This window comes from Aquarana catesbeiana, linkage group LG03, assembly GCF_042186555.1.
Source record: "Aquarana catesbeiana isolate 2022-GZ linkage group LG03, ASM4218655v1, whole genome shotgun sequence".
Lineage (NCBI taxonomy): Eukaryota > Metazoa > Chordata > Amphibia > Anura > Ranidae > Aquarana > Aquarana catesbeiana.
The window spans coordinates 47,783,063-47,802,188 of NC_133326.1; the positions used below are offsets into that span (position 1 = coordinate 47,783,063).

At 44.1% G+C, this 19,126-nt stretch overlaps 1 protein-coding gene across 1 annotated transcript in view; it reads left to right on the forward strand.

The window, feature by feature from the left end:
* LOC141131334 (aminopeptidase N-like) overlaps positions 1-19,126 on the forward strand; it is a 144,290-nt gene that overhangs the window by 30,353 nt on the left and 94,811 nt on the right. Inside the window, exon 2 of the mRNA XM_073618481.1 lies at positions 15,773-16,602. Within this exon, the coding sequence (XP_073474582.1) occupies positions 16,001-16,602 (602 nt within the window). The 5' untranslated portion in view covers positions 15,773-16,000. The remainder of the gene's footprint in view (positions 1-15,772; positions 16,603-19,126) is intronic.

Genomic DNA, 19,126 nt, shown 5'->3' on the forward strand with positions numbered 1-19,126 from the left:
TAAAAGCCGTTACAGCTCATCAGTTTAGGATTAATCATGAATTATGGCCCTTGAATTATGGCTCTCACTCTGATGTTTGGTCCAATCCCTGTCTACATACCCATGCGCATCCTGTGTTCATGTTTGCATTTTCAGGTGTTTGCAGGGTAATGGGCTTACTTTTTTTTTTGGTATTGCAGTCATGAGCTTGCCTTAAACCCTTTTTTCTCAGAATGCACGCAGAAGGCAAAGTAGTTTAAACAGCATCAATTCACCTAGGTACACTTGCACACAATTTTATTTTAGAAACTTGGCAAGTAGGTTTGTTTCAAGACCTAGGAGAACTAACCACTGTCTGTGCATATAGGCCGTCTTAAGCCAGTCATACACAGTTCAAATCTCAAGGTTCAAACCTGTACCAAGTTAATCGATTGATCGATCAACTTGGGTACAACCAGCCTGCCGGATTTGCTTGCGATTATCGCTAGCGGCTGCTATAGCTGCTAGTAATAATCAATGTCTTCTCTCGACGGGGACACCTTCCTCACAACGGGAGAAGACAATTACTGATTCCCCTGTCAACACGTTGTGTGTTCATGGGAGAATCGTGCAAAAAAAATTTCTGCAACCCATGGTTGCAGAAAATAAATTTGCACCGTGTATGGCCTGCTTTAGTTGCTTTTATCTCTTCATGTAATCCCAGACAGACTCAATGTTGAGAGCAGAGCTCTGTGGAGATCATACCATCTCTCGCAGGATTCCTTGTTCCTTTTTTTTACTGTAGATATTAATTTGGGAAGGATCAGATGTTTCCCTGATGGTATGACATGATATGAATGTAGGCACGTAGAGGTTAACGCGGCCCCAGTTGGAAAGGGTATGGTTAATTATGTTCCTGGATTTTTCTTCTGGTGGGCTTTGCTGGGTTCAACCCACTGGTTCTGTGTTATAAAAGGGTCCACACCCAGAGAGCCCCAAGGGGCCTAGGATTTTACGCCACGGAGATCTAATTCTTGTTGCCATCGCCCGAACCTGGATCAACAGCACGACGTCGGGATTGGAATTCCCGCTGCTAAGGGAGACTTCTAGGACTTGCAATGCTCCTGGAAGAAACCTATTGTACATGGACTTTCCTCCTGTGGAGGTATGCTGGGGCAATGAGGATAGAAAAGTGTAGCGCTAATTAGTGCATAAAAAAGGCGTGTTGTGTATAACACCTATGTGCATATCAAACGGTGGGATCTGTTAAACCCAACATGTGAATTTACTAGTGATAACCTCTATAAAAATAGAGTAATATAAATAGTGAAGTCAATGTGTAATGCGAGCGTTAGGTTCTATTAGACCAAACGTGTGAACCTATTATTAATGACCTATATATAAAAAATTGAATAGAAAAATTTAACTTGATATCAACGTATAATAAAACAACTTATATATCGTGTGCACACAATCAATATAATCATCAACCATCAAATCCAAAGCCCAAAATATGTATATTGCAACATGACATGAGGTGGAAATAAATGGAGAGTCCCTAGGATATTCAACAGTTCATTCAATTATATACAGGAATCCTGGGTAGATGCAGATATCACAGTAACATCTATTCCTATCTTCAAATAGGCTTTTCTAACTCTTGACCAGGCAAAAGGAAATGATATAAAATGCCCTTACCGGACGCGGTGGACTCACAGGCCGTTGGCGGTGAGTCGTATGAGCTTGCACCGTTTAAGTACGGTAGGGTGACTGTTGTCCTTGGTCTCTGGCAAGAGAGTCTTGGAAGGGTTCCCAATCCAAAGCGAAGTCCCGGATTCCTCCTCCAATAAACATTCGTATCTCATGCAACCAGGAAAAGTGGATAAGGAGAAAAAAGGCTCCACATAGTGTAAATTCCGGATTACCGGGAAATTTAATTATATCAAAAAAGAAATTTCCAGTAAAAGTTTAGGTAAAAAAGTTCCTAAAAATAACAAAGGTACATTTAGCGCAGTAACTGATGATAAAATGGCGTCATACACCCGACGCGTTTCGTCTACAAAAGACATCAACAGGGGTAAAGTTGCCCTTTCATCTGCTGCGCTATTTATATAAAACTATTAAAATTTACACCGGGGACACCTGTGCGGCGTAACTTCCGGGATTCCCGTCATGTGAGAGTCAGCTGACAGTCAGCTGACTATCCTTCCGACCTATCTAGAGATAGGGGATATTTGTCCAACCTATCAAGGGATAGGAACCAAGCCTCGGTCTGATCTTTGAATTCAGCCAATTATGGTTAAGTAAAGGGGCATGTGATGGACACATCAGAGCGTCTCTGCGCAGGAACGCAGATCGCACGTCACTCTTCCTCGATGGTTACAGCGTCATTACGTATTTACGCAATGACGCGGGAGGGACGTACCTTCTCATTATCTGGGGAGTATATCTCATAAGACTTACGTTACATCGCACATGCGCATCAGCGCGAAACCGAAGGATTCTCCCCCTTCAGTGCGCCTAAGCAAGTCAATGTGAACAAATATCCAATGGGAACTCAACCCATACCACTCAGGCCGCTCACCTTTCTCCTTGCGTTCCACAGGGCCGCTTGATCATAACCCGGTTAACCAACAACACAAGGAAACTATGATCATTGAGACACAAAAGTGGTGTACACACATACACTGTCCAATCATTGAAGGTGGATTCTCCCCTACCTATAGAGCTAAAGTGGTCATGTCACACAGATTCCCCTAAGTTTACACATAACACTTATAAAACCCTATTGGGAATAATCAGCAGGGGGCAACCAAAAAGGGCACAATTAAAAAATAGAGGTGCATTTTACATTATAATAAAAATAGCCATCTATTTTCTACATATATCTAAGGGGAGACACATGTATCACTCATGTTCAACAACCCCAGGATATGTATACATAAAAAACGTATAGCAATTTGGAAATCAAAATAAAATAAAATAAAAAAATATAAAGAGGATAATTACAAACATATAGAGAGATAATGCTCTTTTTTGTAACGTGTATGGTTATCAAAGAGAGATATCCCCTGCCTGACTTTTAAAGAGATATCTCATAGGAAATATCTACTCAAAGGTATTGGTAAAAAAGTATGTGTAAAAAAGTATATAAAAAACACATTAAAAAATATTGATAAAAGGAAAAAAAGAAAGTATAAAACATATGAAGAAAAGTCCATAAGTACCCTCTTCATATGGGTTGGGCATGCATGGATGGATGAAAGGGGCTAGTCTAGAGCATCATGACTGATTAATAAACGCATTAATGTCCCATTCTATGTTCAAACCGTGGGGTACATAGCATTTGATCTGATGTATCCACCACGTTTCGAGTCTAGAAACTCCTCTTAAACTGGATTCCCCTCTCCAGTGTGGTATGAATCTATCTATGACCTGAAAACTGGTCCCTGCTGGATTACGGTCATGGTGCAAGGCATAATGTTTGGAAACACTATGGTTTGTTTTACCTTTTTTAATCGCTGTGATATGTTCTTTTACTCTGATAGTGAAATTGCGTTTTGTTCGGCCAATATATTGTTTTTTGCACGGGCAAGTGATGAGATGCTGGGGCAGCCACAAGCCTGAAGTTAGGGACTAGTGATGTAGAAAAAAATACTCACTTTATATTGAACTGTTATCTTGTGATTCTCATCATGGCGAATTATTTAAAGTAAAGCTTTTGAAACTTTGCCTGGTCTGAAGTTACTATAGGGGTGTAATGCAAGTAACTGGCACATACAGCCTACAGCTTGGGTCACTAAGTACATTGCGGTATTAAGATACCAGTACAAGACTTAATACATAGTGAAGTATGAGCAAGTGGTAACCAGGCAAGGGTAATGAAGATTTCTCTAGCAGCATGCACTAAGCATGTACATGTGACAGGTGAAATAGCCTCCTGCAACAATAGAGATGTTGTCGGCACTACTTCTGAAGCGATCTTTATCCCATAGGAACAGGGGCAGATCTGCACTGCTGGGTCCCTCAGTCTGTACACAGGTATGGGAAGAGCAAGAGTTAGGTAAAGTGCACGCATGGAGTCCATGCTAGGCGCACAATGCGACCCCAAACTGTTACTGGGAGTGAGGTAGAAGGAATACGTTGGACGGGAGGAGAGGGAAAAGGCTCTGCATGCCCCTCCTAAATCCACAAGTAACCGTGGTGAATTTAGTACAACGAGAGAGTTTACTAAAGTCAGTCATCTGTTCCAGCAAAGGTACCCCATGTAATGCAGTGACCCTATTTAAAGTGCCTAACATAGCCCAGAAGAACCCACCGTGGGGTAGGACTCTCATGCGACCTTTGCTTGGTGCCTAACGAAGCTGGAAACATGGAGGATGTGATGACCACTCCATCACACCACAGCTTGACCCTGCTCACACGTATTTGCCTGTACTTTTCAGCATTGAGAAGAGCATTAATTCTAACCAAATCTCTAACTCCACCTGCTGTAACACAGCCCCAAATCCTCAAGAAACCTCTACCATACTTCACTGTTGCCTGCAGACTATCCTTTTACCACTCTCCAGACCTTCGGCAAACGCTCTGCATTCTGCTACAGCCAAATGTTTCAAATCTGGACTAATAAATCCTGAGTGCATGCTGAAATTTTTCTACAGACCAGTTCTTGCGTTTTCATGCATGGGCAAGTCAACTGGCCCTGTTTCAACATTGAATGTATGTCTTTTGTCTTTTTAGCATTTTTTTTTCCCATGAAGACAGCCTCTGGACTGTAATTGGGTGTACCAGGTTCCCACTGGTTCCTGCCAAGTCTGAGCTAATGGTGCCTCTGGACATCTTCCAATTGCAAAGGGAGGTCAACATGATGTATATTTCATCTGCTGCAAAGAGCAAAAATCTATAGCAAACAATCAGTTTAGTGTAGCATCATTATTTTCATGGGCTACAGTACTAAATATAATATAAGTCCAATTTTTAAGCTAAGCAAGTGAGCATTCCTTGAGTTGGTCTTGGGATTGACACACAGGTCAGTCAAATAGGCAACCCAGTAGTCATGTGAAGGAACTTTGTACTTTGCAACAGATTCATAAAAACTCTTTGCTTAAAGCGGACCTTTCCCCCTGTGACGAACCGCCTGGCACTCTGCTTGACTGCCTCAGCCAAGATACAGCTTCCTCCCCTCTGGAACTAGGAGCCAGGTATTATAGCTAAGCATTGCATCAAAGAACTAGACGACACAGGCTTAGATGAAAACTAGAACTGACTTTATTGTATGTAGTGCCCACCCCATTTAAGTGGGAGCTTAGTGTGTTCTGTTATTAGTGATAGGTAAATTTGGCCTAGGCCTTGCATTTTTTTCCTTAGGCCTAGTTGTTTATTTGTGGGTGGGAGTGTTAGAATAGAGGGGGGTGTGGCCACCTACACTCTGGCTCAAGGAGGTCCCCTCATCCTTCCAGTTGAAATGTTCTGGAAGGGAGGCAGGATTTGGCACTTGAGTGGCAGGCAGATTATATGGAGAGCTCTGGACCAATCATTAAATTGTATTGGCAGGGGCAGGACTCGCATATAAGCTGGGGTCACTTGCTTCCTGTGTGTGATTCAGGAGTCAGGAGGAGTTGGAACCATGTAAAGAGTGCTGCAGGAGGAGGCTTGAAGGCCTGGGGGTTCAGAGACCCCAGTGCCGGATAGCAGGAGGAGTCCAGGGAGACCAACCTCTGGCCCCTGGAACAAAAGTCATCATGTAGTCATCGGGAGAGACCGGCATCCCAGCCAGGGATGCGCCAGACAACAGGAGGAGGAAGTAGGAGCAAAGCGGACGGAGGAAACTGGGCATTGACTTTCTGTGAGTACCATGAACTGTTAATTGGGAGTGGGCAAAGGGAGTGCAACCCAGTGGTGCTTATCTGTAAACTTGCTATGAGTCCAAGGACCTAGTGAAAAGTACTTTTCTGAACTGACAGGGATTGATTGCAAGAGTCATGGAAGTAGGTGATGTGGCCTGGGACTTTGGAATCTGTTATCCACAGCATTATTCAGAGTGATGCTGGTCAGTTCACAAAAGGAAAGTACACAAGACCAGAGACATGAACCAGAATTAATAGAGGCATCTCATATCTTCTATCTGCTTGTTTACCAACTCAAGTTCAAGAATAAAGTTCTTTATAAAATATAAAGACTGTCTGGTGTTCTGAAGTTGCATGGGAAGGAAGATCGGGGGTCATTACAAAGGTAATGAACAACTTTGCAGCTCCCAAGGGAGTAGTGCGCTGCATGTAAATTCACCCAGAATTGATACCACACAAAATCAGATAAGAGCTTGATCACATTATCCTAAACAATGCAAACTTTAAACAGTAATATCATCAGTACATTCAATAGTACATCTAATGAACAGCTAACATAAACATAAACAGTAAGCTAATCAACAGCTAGCAACTAGCAGCTAATAGTGATGTACTTAACAGTAAGCTAATCAACAGCCAAGTACCTAAACTTTGATTAGTCCTGGAGTATCTACCCCATTGCACATGCAGTCTGTCAGATGTTTGGCTTTCACTTGTGTAATTTGTCCACTACAATAGACATCATAAGACAAGGTGGCATTAATTCATTCTTGAGGGAGATTTTTCATAAATATTTCCGTCCCAAGTGGAGGAGCTTCTCCAACTCAGTTTGCAGGATGGCCACCATATTTCCTCTAATCATTAACCTGTACGAGATTAATAATACACCTTTCCATCCACTCCAGAAGGGTAGCTTTATTGTCTTTATTCAGAGAATTAATCCAAGCCACGCTCTCAGCGTTGATCACGTTGTGGTCCATCATTAGAGAACGATCTGCTCTCTCCATCGGAGGCTGAATTGGGCTCTTTTCCATGTTCTGACCAGAGAAGCAGACAAAATATCCTCCATGGGCCATAATCACTGGGTAGAAGGCTATCCCCTAGTCCCCCCCAAAAGCCCCTGTCCCTGTTGGGTCTATCACACTCCCCATTCCCTATGTTTCACATCAGCATGCATCTGTACATGCTGATGTGAAATCACATCACACTTTTTTTACCACATAATTGCTTTTCTTACTTTTTTGTCCTACTTTCTCGTTATCAACTTCAGTGGTGGCATTGCCAGAGCTAACTCACTACTGAAGGTCACCCCCTGGGAAGGCAACATCACCACCGCCTTCAGGGAAATCCTTTATTGCATCATGCACTTTGTCTTGCACATTTTAAAAATGGCACAGGAACCGGGACCCAGGCAGCACAAAGGCGGGATAAAAGTAGGTAAGTATGAAGAAAAAGTCACAAGGAATGATTATTTATTCCTCTCATAGTCAGGTTTAAATGTTTATAGAGTGTGTGTGTGTGTGTGTGTGTGTGTGTGTGTGTGTGCGGGGGTTCTTTAAGAAAACAAGCAAGGCATGATTCCAATCATATTGCAAAATAGATTTGGGGTTTACATATACTTTAGGCTAAAAATTTCATGTTCATTATATATGGGCACTCTCTACTCTCTGATACAGGGTTGGACTTGATGGACTTGTGTCTTTTTTTCAACCTTACCTACTATGTAACTATGTAATTATGTAAGATGCATGCTATAATGCGTTTCATTTAAAACCCAAACCCAAATGAGCACTCTCTGTACACATTTGAGGCATGTAATCAGATCTCAGTTATCCAATATGTCCAAAAAAAGGTGTTGAAAATAGCACTCCGCTGAACAGGATGTCATATCATGAAGGAATAGTGCAGATAGGCCTGGAAGGCAAAGCTTGGGGCCATTAAGGCAACCGGTAACATCTGGAGAGATATTAGAAACAGGTGCTTCAAATGGTCACATAGCTCTCCAATATACAGTTAGAGGCTATAAATCTATGGTAATTTAAAGTCTCAGCTGGCAACTCTATCACATTTGGGACCGTTTAGAATCTAAACAGTTCATGCTGCTCAAGAGGGACAAAATACGAGAGTGAGTCAATAATTGTCCACACTCTATTTCTAGAATTTATTAGAACAACAGTAGAGAATGTACAGTTACATTATTTTACAACATAGTCCCCTTGCTTTTCCATTCACTTGTCCCAGTGTTCCACAAGCTTGTATAAAAACCATAAAAATGTTCTTGCACATGTTTGTCTGTGGCAAATCCGCAACCTCTAAAGCATCTTTAAAGGGAACCAAACAGATGATAATCTGAGGAACTGAGATCTGGACTATAAGCAGGATGCTCCAATACCTTGAAACTTTTTCTGATTCTAAAGCGTTTAAACAGTGTGGATGGCAGAATGTGGACACAAATTGGCATGCAAGAACCTTTCAACATTAGGCCATGGTAAAACACTGTCCTCATATTGTGATGAAAGCCTTTAATGGCTTACAGTTCCTTTTACACCCATCAGACCACAAAAAACAGATCACTGTTTGCTGTTCTTTTTTTGGTGCAAACGAAGAGTGGTGCAACCATGTTTGCTGTGTAAGAGCGGCAAAGGAAACTAAATGATGGTCAAAGCTTCAATAAAGTGATGACAAAGGCACCATCTCTCAGAATGCATGTGCAGCAGGGCCAGGACAAGGGGTGGACAGGAGGAGCCGCTGCCCTGGGCGCAATGCTTTACTGTAAGGATGGGGACACCTTCCTTCTGTTACAAGGCTGAAAGGAGTAAAGGAGTAGTGACAGCGGCAGTGATTTTGACAAGCGAGTGACTAGTGGGTGTATGAGATCGGGCGTAGTTTGCCATCTTTGCCCTGGGTGCTGGATGACCTTGTCCCGGCACTGATGCGCAGAAATCAGTACAGTCAACCTAAGGATTATTATAGCAAAAGTGTGGATAATGAATGACTTACCCTTGTATTATAGTGTATCTAATCACAGGCCAAGTAAACATAGACACAAGAGCTGCCACTGCTGGTTAGTGTTTAAAAGTGTAGGATCTAGATCCATTGTCTTAATCTTGTTTTCACTAGTTGATCTATTCACTAGCCTGGATCTAAAGTTACTTAGCTACAAAAGTACATAACAGGCCACATTGCAGGGGCGTATGTACAGGGGTCTCATTTGTGGCCTGGTCCCCTGTACACCTGGATAGGAGGGGTGGCGGGGTTGCGTATAGAGGAACCAATCCCCTCCATTTTCCTCCTGCAGCCTTTCAGCAGCTACAGGAGGAAAATGGAGGGGATTGGTCTACATGTTGCCCCTCCTATCCGCCTATTGCTGTGATCAGGTCCAGCTTGAACCAATGTAAGTATGTATGTACCATACTTGGGGGCAGGGATGAGCCGAACACCCCCCTGTTCGGTTCGCACCAGAACATGCGAACAGGTAAAAAATTCGTTCAAACACGCGAACACCGTTAAAGTCTATGGGACTCGAACCTGAATAATCAAAAGTGCTAATTTTAAAAGGTTATATGCAAGTTATTGTCATAAAAAAGTGTTTGGGGACCTGGGTCCTGCCCCAGGGGACATGGATCAATGCAAAAAAAAGTTTTAAAAACGGACGTTTTTTTCGGGAGCAGTGATTTTAATAATGATTAAAGTGAAACAATAAAAGTGTAATATTCCTTTAAATTTCATACCTGGGGGGTGTCTATAGTATGCCTGTAAAGGGGCGCATGTTTCCCGTGCTTGGAACAGTTTGACAGCAAAATGACATTTCAAAGGAAAAAAAGTCATTTAAAACTACTCGCGGCTATTAATGAATTGTTGGTCCGACAATACACATAAAAGTTCATTGATAAAAACGGCATGGGATTTCCCCACAGGGGAACCCCGAACCAAAATTAAAAAAAAAAAAGTGGGGGGTCCCCCTAAATTCCATACCAGGTCCTTCAGGTCTGGTATGGATATTAAGGGGAACCCCGGCCAAAATTAAAAAAAAAAATGGCATGGGGGTCCCCCTCAAAATCTATACCAGACCCTTCAGGTCTGGTATGGATTTTAAGGGGAACCCCGCGCCAAAATTTAAAAAAAAAATGGCGTGGGATCCCCCCAAAAATCCATACCAGACCCTTATCTGAGCATGCAACCTGGCAGGCCGCAGGAAAGGAGGGGGGGACGAGAGAGAGCGCCCCCCCTCCTGAACCGTACCAGGCCACATGCCCTCAACATTGGGAGGGTGCTTTGGGGTAGCCCCCCAAAGCACCTTGTCCCCATGTTGATGGGGACAAGGGCCTCATCCCCACAACCCTTGCCCGGTGGTTGTGGGGGTCTGCGGGCGGGGGGCTTAACGGAATCTGGAAGCCCCCCTTTAACAAGGTGACCCCCAGATCCCGCCCCCCCTGTGTGAAATGGCCTACCATTTCACAAAAAAACTGTCAAAAATGTTAAAAATGACAAGAGACAGTTTTTGACAATTCCTTTATTTAAAGTCTTCTTTTTTCCATCTTCTTTCTTCTATCTTCTTTCTTCTATCTTCCTTCGGTTTCTTCCTTCATCCACCCGGTGACCCCGCCCTCCGTTATTTAAGAACCGTCAGAAGACGAGCCTGACAGCGGGACACAGCGGGAGCCTCCCATCATGGATGCGGAGCGGCCCGAGAAGAAGAAGGGAAGAAGACGCCACGGAGGAAAATGCCGGATGAGAACACCGGAGGAAGAACCAGATGAACCAGAAGAAGAAGAAGAAGGAGGAAGAAACCGAAGGAAGATAGAAGAAAGAAGATAGAAGAAAGAAGATGGAAAAAAGAAGACTTTAAATAAAGGAATTGTCAAAAACTGTCACTTGTCATTTTTAAAATTTTTGACAGTTTTTTGTGAAATGGTAGGGGTACACTTACACACAGGGGGGGCCCGGGATCTGGGGGTCCCCTTGTTAAAGGGGGCTTCCAGATTCCGTTAAGCCCCCCGCCTGCAGACCCCCACAACCACCGGGCAAGGGTTGTGGGGATGAGGCCCTTGTCCCCATCAACATGGGGACAAGGTGCTTTGGGGGGCTACCCCAAAGCACCCTCCCAATGTTGAGGGCATGTGGTCTGGTACGGTTCAGTAGGGTGGGCCTCTCTCTTGTCCCCCCTCTTTTCCTGCGGCCTGTCAGGTTGCGTGCTCGGATAAGGGTCTGGTATGGATTTTTTGGGGGACCCAGGTTCCCCTTAAAATCCATACCAGACCTGAAGGGTCTGGTATAGATTTTGAGCGGGACCTCCACGCCATTTTTTTTTTAAATTTTGGCCGGGGGTTCCCCTTAATATCCATACCAGACCTGAAGGACCTGGTATGGAATTTAGGGGGACCCCCCCACTTTTTTTTTTTAATTTTGGTCCGGGGTTCCCCTGTGGGGAAATCCCATGCCGTTTTTATCAATGAACTTTTATGTGTATTGTCGGACTGACAATTCATTAATAGCCGCGAGTAGTTTTAAATGACTTTTTTTCCTTTGAAATGTCATTTTGCTGTCAGACTGTTCTAAACACGGGAAACATGCGCCCCTTTACAGGCATACTATAGACACCCACCAGGTATGAAATTTAAAGGAATATTACACTTTTATTGTTTCACTTTAAGCATTTTTAAAATCACTGCTCCCGAAAAAACGTCCGTTTTTAAAACTTTTTTGCATTGATCCATGTCCCGTGGGGCAGGACCCAGGTCCCCAAACACTTTTTATGACAATACCATGCATATAAGCTTTTAAAATTAGCACTTTTGATTTCTCCCATAGACTTTTAAAGGGTGTTCCGCGGCTTTCGAATTTGCCGCGAACACCCCAAATTGTTCGCTGTTCGGCGAACTGGCGAACAGCCGATGTTCGAGTCGAACATGATTTCGACTTGAACTCGAAGCTCATCCCTACGTGGGGGATCCTTCTAGAAGCTGGAATCACAATTGATCAGATCATGAGATTGCATGGTGAAAACATACACTACTGTGCAAAAGTTTTAGGCAGGTGTGAAAAAAATGCTGTAAATGAAAAATGCTATCAGAATCACAAGTTTTAATTGTTTATTTTTATTAATTAACAATATGGAAAGTAAATGAATAGAAGAGAAATCCAAATCAAATCAATATTTGGTGTGACCACCCTTTTTCCTTCAAGACAGCATCAATTCTTAGAGGTACACTTGCACACACAGTTTTTGAAGGAACTTAGCAGGTAGACTGTTCCAAACATCTTAGAGAGCTAACCACATATCTTCTGAAGATGTAGGTTGCCTCAAATGCTTCTATCTTTTCATGTAATCCCAGACAGGCTCAATGATGTGGCAATCAGGGCTCTGTGGGGGCCAAACCATCACTTCCAGAGTTCCTTATTCTTCTTTACAGTAAAGATAGTTCTTAATTACATTTGGGGCCAATCACACGCCTCTCTGGTGGTATGGCATGATGGATAAGCATCTGCCTGTATTTCTCAGCATTGCGGACACCATTGATCCTGACCAAATATCCAACTTCATTTGCAGAAATGCAGCCCCAAACTTGCAAGCAACCTGCACCGTGCTTCACTGTTCATTATTATTATAATTCATTATTGTACCGCTCTCCAGTCCTTCAGCGAACAAACTGCCTCCTGCTACAGCCAAATATTTAAAATCTTGACTCATCAGTCCAGAGCATCTGCTGCTATTTTTCTGCACTCCAGTTCCTATGTTTTTGTGCATAGTTGAGTCACTTAGCCTTGTTCCCATGTCGGAGGTATGGCTTTTTGGCCACAGTTCTTCCATAAAGACCACTTCTGGCCAGATTTCCCCAGACAGTAGATGGGTATACCTGAGTTCCACTGGTTTCCACCAGTTCTGTGCTCATGGCACTGCTGGACATCTTCTGAGGTCTAATAGAAGTAAACATGATGTGTCTTTCATCTGCCACACTAAGTTTCCTGGTCCGACCACTGCGTCTACAGTTCTCAACGTTGCCCGTTTCTTTGTGCTTCTTCAAAAAACAGCACATCTTGAAACAACAGTCTGTTTTGGCATCTTTGCCTGGGAGAGACCTTGCTGATGTAGGTGCCGGTCCTGGCGTCTGGGTGGATCCCAACCGCTGGGCACCAAGTGCGCATACCAATTAGCATGCGCACTTGGTGCCCAGTGGCCTATTTAAACTGGTCTGTCAACTTTAGCAGTTGCTGAATGGTCGTCAGCTTGTACCTGTATTCCTGAGACCTGATCAATTGAACCTGCTTACCTGTGTATGACTCAGCCTATACTTCCCCTTTGCTCCTTCCTTAACCCTGTGTAATGAAATGTCCCACACTCTGCTTGAGTGCTTTCATCATATACTGCTTCCTCCCAGTCTAAATATAGATATGAGATATTCCAAACCACTCACAACAAGACAATACATGTTTGGTTGCTGAACATGGACTGTTTTATTAGAGATGACACACAAATATATACTGCAGGCTGACAATACAATCTGTAACCAGAAACCTACCGTATTTATCGGCGTATAACACGCACTTTTTTCCCCTTAAAATCAGGGAAAATCGCGGGTGCGTGTTATACTGCGATCCTGTGATCCCCTGCGATCCTGAGCTTCAAAATTGCTGACCGCGATTTGAAAATGGTGCCGCCGGCGCCGAAATACACAGAGCTGGTCCTCGGCTCTTCTCGGCCACTTTCGACTTCACTCGAGCACCGCCCGAACCTAGCCGAGTGTACTCGGCTAGGTTCGGATAGCTCCGCTCACAGTCACGCCCATCCCGGGCGGGACTACGAGTGGAGCCGAAAGTGAACGAGAGCCGCCGAGAAGAGCCGAGGACCGGCTCTGTGTATTTCGGCGCCGGCGGCGCCATTTTCAAATCGGGGTCGGCAATTTTGAAGCTCAGGATCGCAGGGGATCACAGGATCGCAGGGGAGCGGCGCCATTTTTAAACTGCGAGCTGCAAGGCTGCACTGGGGCAAGGCTGCACTAGGATAAGGCTGCAATGGACACTGGGGAAGGCTGCACTGACAAGGCTGCACTGACAAGGCTGCACTGACATGGCTGCACTGGGGCAAGGCTGCACTGAGAAGGCTGCAATGATGGGCATTTAAATGTAAGTTTTTTTCCCTTAATCTTCCCTCCTAAAAGTTTTTTTTCCCTTAAAATTCCCTCCTAAACTTGGGGTGCGTGTTATACGCCGGTGCGTGTTATACGCCGATAAATACGGTAATTAACGAGAGCTAGTTTACTAATCATTTACCCAGACTTGGTGACTCAGAGATATGACCTTTCAGGGTAGACTTGCTGTGTTCTAGCTCACTGACTATACAATACACATTATCATTAATATCAACACAGAACCTTCACAAAATAGCAGGGTTAATTAGCACAAACAATAATGGGTGAAAGACTCTAAGAAGCCATACTAGACTTATTTACATTATAGCAGACAACAGACAGATAGGTGGCTGGAGTAGATGACATCAGCATCTTCTAACAGTATGTGTCTCAACAGTATGAATCAGTCACTATTTCCAATATGGCATCTACAGGGTTCCCAGAGTCTGTGTGTCTTGGAGGGACATGGACCTGAATCCAAAGTAACACCACCTCAAGGGTCCCCGGGCACACAGCTCACAAAGAGCACCGTTCCACCAAAATCCAGGGCCCACAATCAGTAGGCAAGAGGCCAGCATTCAGTCCCCTCCAAAAGCCTCTGTCCTGCGTGAGTCCAAAACACCTTGTTCATCTGATCACACTGACCTCACCCTGTTTACTGGGCTTGTTTTTGCCTGCTGATTCTGAACTGTGCTGCCCAGCTGTTACCAACCTTGGCCTGCTTCCTTGACTTGCTCTGTCTGCTTACTCAGTCCCTGGTTGCCTGGCTGGCACTGGTCACTGCCATACTGGCTCTGCTACCATGTCCTGTCCAGGTGCCAGGCTGCTTCAGTATCCTGTCCTGAGGACTGTGACCTCCAGCTTCATCCACCTAAAGAGTTGAATTCGCCAGCCAGCTACTCCGGCGTGTCCTCTCCACCTTCAGGAGTGTTGGCAGGAGGTACATGATACCGCCTTCACACAGCACACAAGAACAAAACAGAGGCTGTCAGTCACAGACTGTGTCCTGGAGATCCCTCACCTTTTTTTTCTCTTGGTGTCAGGAAAACTTGTCAGAAGTGATCCATGCTGATAGAAGGGGAATGAAGCAGCAGACAGAAATTACAGTTAGCGCTCTGGATTGAGACAAGTACACACTATAGAGCGATACGCTTTGTTCATATTTCATGTCTGAGGTTTACAAACACTTTAATGGGAAGCCATAGTTCTACTTTACATAAAAGAGGTATAGCTTTGTTTCTTAAAGGGGTTGTAAAGGCTCAAGGTTTTTTACCTTAATGCATTCTATGCATGAACTTAAAAAACCTTTTGTGTGCAGCAGCCCTCCCAGACCCCACCTAATACTTACCTGAGCACCAGCGCGATCCAGCGATGTGCAGAAGAGCCTTGGCTCTCTGGGGACTTCCTCCACATTGGCTGAGACAGCCATGGGAGCCATTGGCTCCTGCTGCTGTCAATTACAGCCAGTGAGACAATAAGGAGATAGAGGGGGTGGGGCTGAGCCGTGGCTCTGTGTGTGAATAGACACGCAGAGCAGTGGCTCGGGAGTGAGCCTGCTTGGGTGCCCCCATAGAAGGCTGCTTGCTCTGGGGTCAATAGGTAAGGGGGAGGGGCCAGGAGCATCGGTGGGGGTATGAATACACAATAAAAAACTCAATCCTAATCAGTGACAAATGGGAGATGCAGAGGTAGTAAGAGTGCACAATGGATCAACAGTGGTCCAGAGGAGGCATACAAAGCAAGAAAGTACATTCACAATGTGTGTATGGCACGGAACGCCATGGGGTAATGAAGACTAAAGTAAAACCAATATGTAACCTTGCCTTTTTTCTTTTTTAGGTGTACTTCTCACGTCAGCATTAGATTAACAGGGTGGTCCAGGGTGTAGTGAACAAAGCTGAACATTTGGAAAAACAATAATGATGACCCACTTGCAACCTTTGCTCCAACAAGTTAAAGTTTCACCAATTAACTGTACCACAGAACAAACTCTTGGCTCTGCCTTGTGAGAGCATATAAAGGGATACCTCTCCAATCCCAGATCTTGTGTCATCTCCTCCCGACACCATGGGAAAAGGTTTCTACGTCAGCAAGCTTGTTGCCTTTGTTGCCATCTTTTTCGCTATAGCTGCTGTGGCTACAATTATTGCACTATCTGTAGCTTATGCTAAAGAAAAAGCCATCAATAATAAACTAGAAAACGGGGGATCAACAACTGAAACCTCCCCCAGTGCTTCCTCCAGTACATTGAAACCTACCACTCCTGCATCAACAGAACCTTGGGACAGCTACCGGCTTCCAAAGACTCTATTACCTTACCATTATGATGTTGATCTCAGACCAGTCTTGGAGAAGGACAATTGGGGACTCTATGTCTTTTATGGAAAAAGTGTTGCACATTTCAAATGTGAGAATTCCACCAATCTTGTTATTATCCACAGCAAAAAACTTAATTACACCAAAAATGTTGTGCTCCAGGATGATACAGATAGAGACATCACCATAAATCGAGAACAGCTGGTGGAGAAGACCACTTACCTGGTGTTGCATCTTGCTGAGAGTCTGCAAAGTGGTAAAACATATCGGCTTCACACAGAATTTATTGGGGAACTGGCAGATGATCTAGCAGGATTCTACCGCAGTGAATATGTAGAAGATGGTGTAACCAAGTAAGTAGTAAATAAACTGTAATTTCAAAAAAATAAGGAAAAGAGTTAACAATTTCTATAAAACAACATCAAGAGCATAAAGCATAACTATAACAATGAGTAGGAATATACACGTGTTATCATTTTTGATGTTGTAAATTTGATGTTTAGGGCTTGATTTACTAAAGGCAAATACTGTAGACTGTTTACTTTGCAAAGGAAGTTGCACTTTGCAAAGGAGTTATCCCCAGAGCTTAGTGAATGAGGTGAAGCTCTGTTGACTTCCATCAACTTCCAATCATTATTTTGCTTACATATGAGTGGGTATTATTTGCAAAGTAAAGTTTCACTACATTAAAGAGGGAGTCCCGCAAATTTTTTTTTATAAAAAGTCAGCAGCTACAAATACTGCAGCTGCTGACTTTTAAAATAAGGACACTTACCTGTCCCCAAATCCAGCGGTATCGGCACCCGAGGCCGAACCCTCCCTCGGTCCCCGGCAGCTGCCGTCGCCATTCTCTGTGAGGGAATCAGGAAGTGAAGGGTTGCGGCTTCACTTCCCGATTCCTTACTGCGCATGCGCGAGTTGCGCTGCGCGTCCTAACTGGTCTCGCTATCTCCTGGGACCCGTGTGTGTCCCAACAGACAGCGCGGGGGGACAGGAAAAGGCATAGACTCCCGTGGGAGTCTATGCCGGAAGTGGGTGCAAATACCTGTCTTAGACAGGTATCTGCACCCCCCTGAAAGGTGCCAAATGTGACACTGGAGGGGGGGAGGGTTCCGAAAAGCGGAGGTTCAATTTTTATGTGAACCTCCGCTTTAACTAATCTCTGGGAAAGATTCCCTTGCAAAGTGAAGCTCCATTTGCAAAGTGAACAGCCTATTTGCAAACCGGTATATTAAATCAACCCCTTTAGGCAGGCCATAAATTATGCGGGAAAGAAATTAGGCAGGAAAGAAAATAGATTGATTCAACACTGAATGTGTTGATGGGGGAATCCTTACCCCAGAGCTATTGTGTTCTCCCGGCGTTGGGGGCGGGAAGCAGTCTCCCCAGGAGCCCCTGGCAATAATCGCATGCTGAAAATTCCACATGCTGGTTGTACCCAAGTCGATGGATCGACTTGGGTACAATCAGTCTGCCCATACATGGATCGAATCTTGGTCAGTCCCTGCTGAACCAGCTCAGGTTCAATCCACCTATAGTGTGCATCCTACTGCCTCTCCATATCACTTTCACTTTATTGACTTATGTCTGCTAACTGACCATTTTTGGACTAAACATGCATTTGGACATATGTTGCAGAGATATTCAGAATAGGAGTTGTGCAGTATGTATAGTATGTCTGAACTGAAAACACAGTCCCTCTAAGATCTTGGCACACACTACATATTTTTTTTCAGTCAATCTGGCTGGATCCCAGAGGCCAAAAACTGCATTAAACCCAGAAAGAAGATTGAAATATAGTGCAGCTTTCCAGTACTTGGGGCTGCATTCATTGTCTTTCTTCTTTTTTTAAATTCTTTATAACTATTATTTTCACCTTGTGATCCAGAGAGTAATGCCCTGTACACACAGTCGGACTTTGTTCGGACATTCCGACAACAAAATCCTAGGATTTTTTCAGACGGATGTTGGCTCAAACTTGTCTTGCATACACACGGTCACACAAAGTTGTCGGAAAATCCGATCGTTCTAAACGCGGTGACGTAAAACACGTACGTCGGGACTATAAACGGGGCAGTGGCCAATAGCTTTCATCTCTTTATTTACTCTGAGCATGCGTGGCACTTTGTCCGTCGGATTTGTGTACACACGATCGGAATTTCCGACAACGGATTTTGTTGTCGGAAAATTTTATATCCTGCTCTCAAACTTTGTGTGTCGGAAAATCCAATAGAAAATGTGTGATGGAGCCCACACACGGTCGGGAATTTCCGACAACAAGGTCCTATCACACATTTTCCGTCGGAAAATCCGACCGTGTGCACGGGGCATAAGTCTGTTATTTTTCAACTTCCTTTAACAGACCAAGCTGTCCAACAAAAGTGGTAGTTAGCTGAGAAAAAACATTTACCACTGATAGGATGCTTACAATGGTCAGTTTTTATCAATTTATGTAAAACTTTCCAAAAGGAAAAAAAAATGCTGTTGTAGCTGCTTAAAAGTGTTAGCTGGAGCAGGAGGGAACATTTTTCTGTGAATGTGGTTTTCATTCTACAAAGTCCATGTATTCCAAATGTTAAAAGCAAATACAATTTTGAAAAGCTTTGTAACGACATTAATTTTTTCTAAATAAACATGTTATACTTACCTGCTCTGTGTAATGGTTTTGCACAGAGCAGCCCAGATCCTCCTCTTCTGGGGTCCCCTGTCACTTCTCCTGGCTCCTCCCCCCTGCCAAGTTCCCCAGAGCAAGGTACTTGCTAAGGGGGCACTCGTCTGGGCAATGGACATACAGAGCAGGGCTCGGCCCCGCCTCAGCTCTCTGATCACTGGCTGTGACTGACAGTAGCAGAAGCCAATGGCTCCCACTGCTGCCTC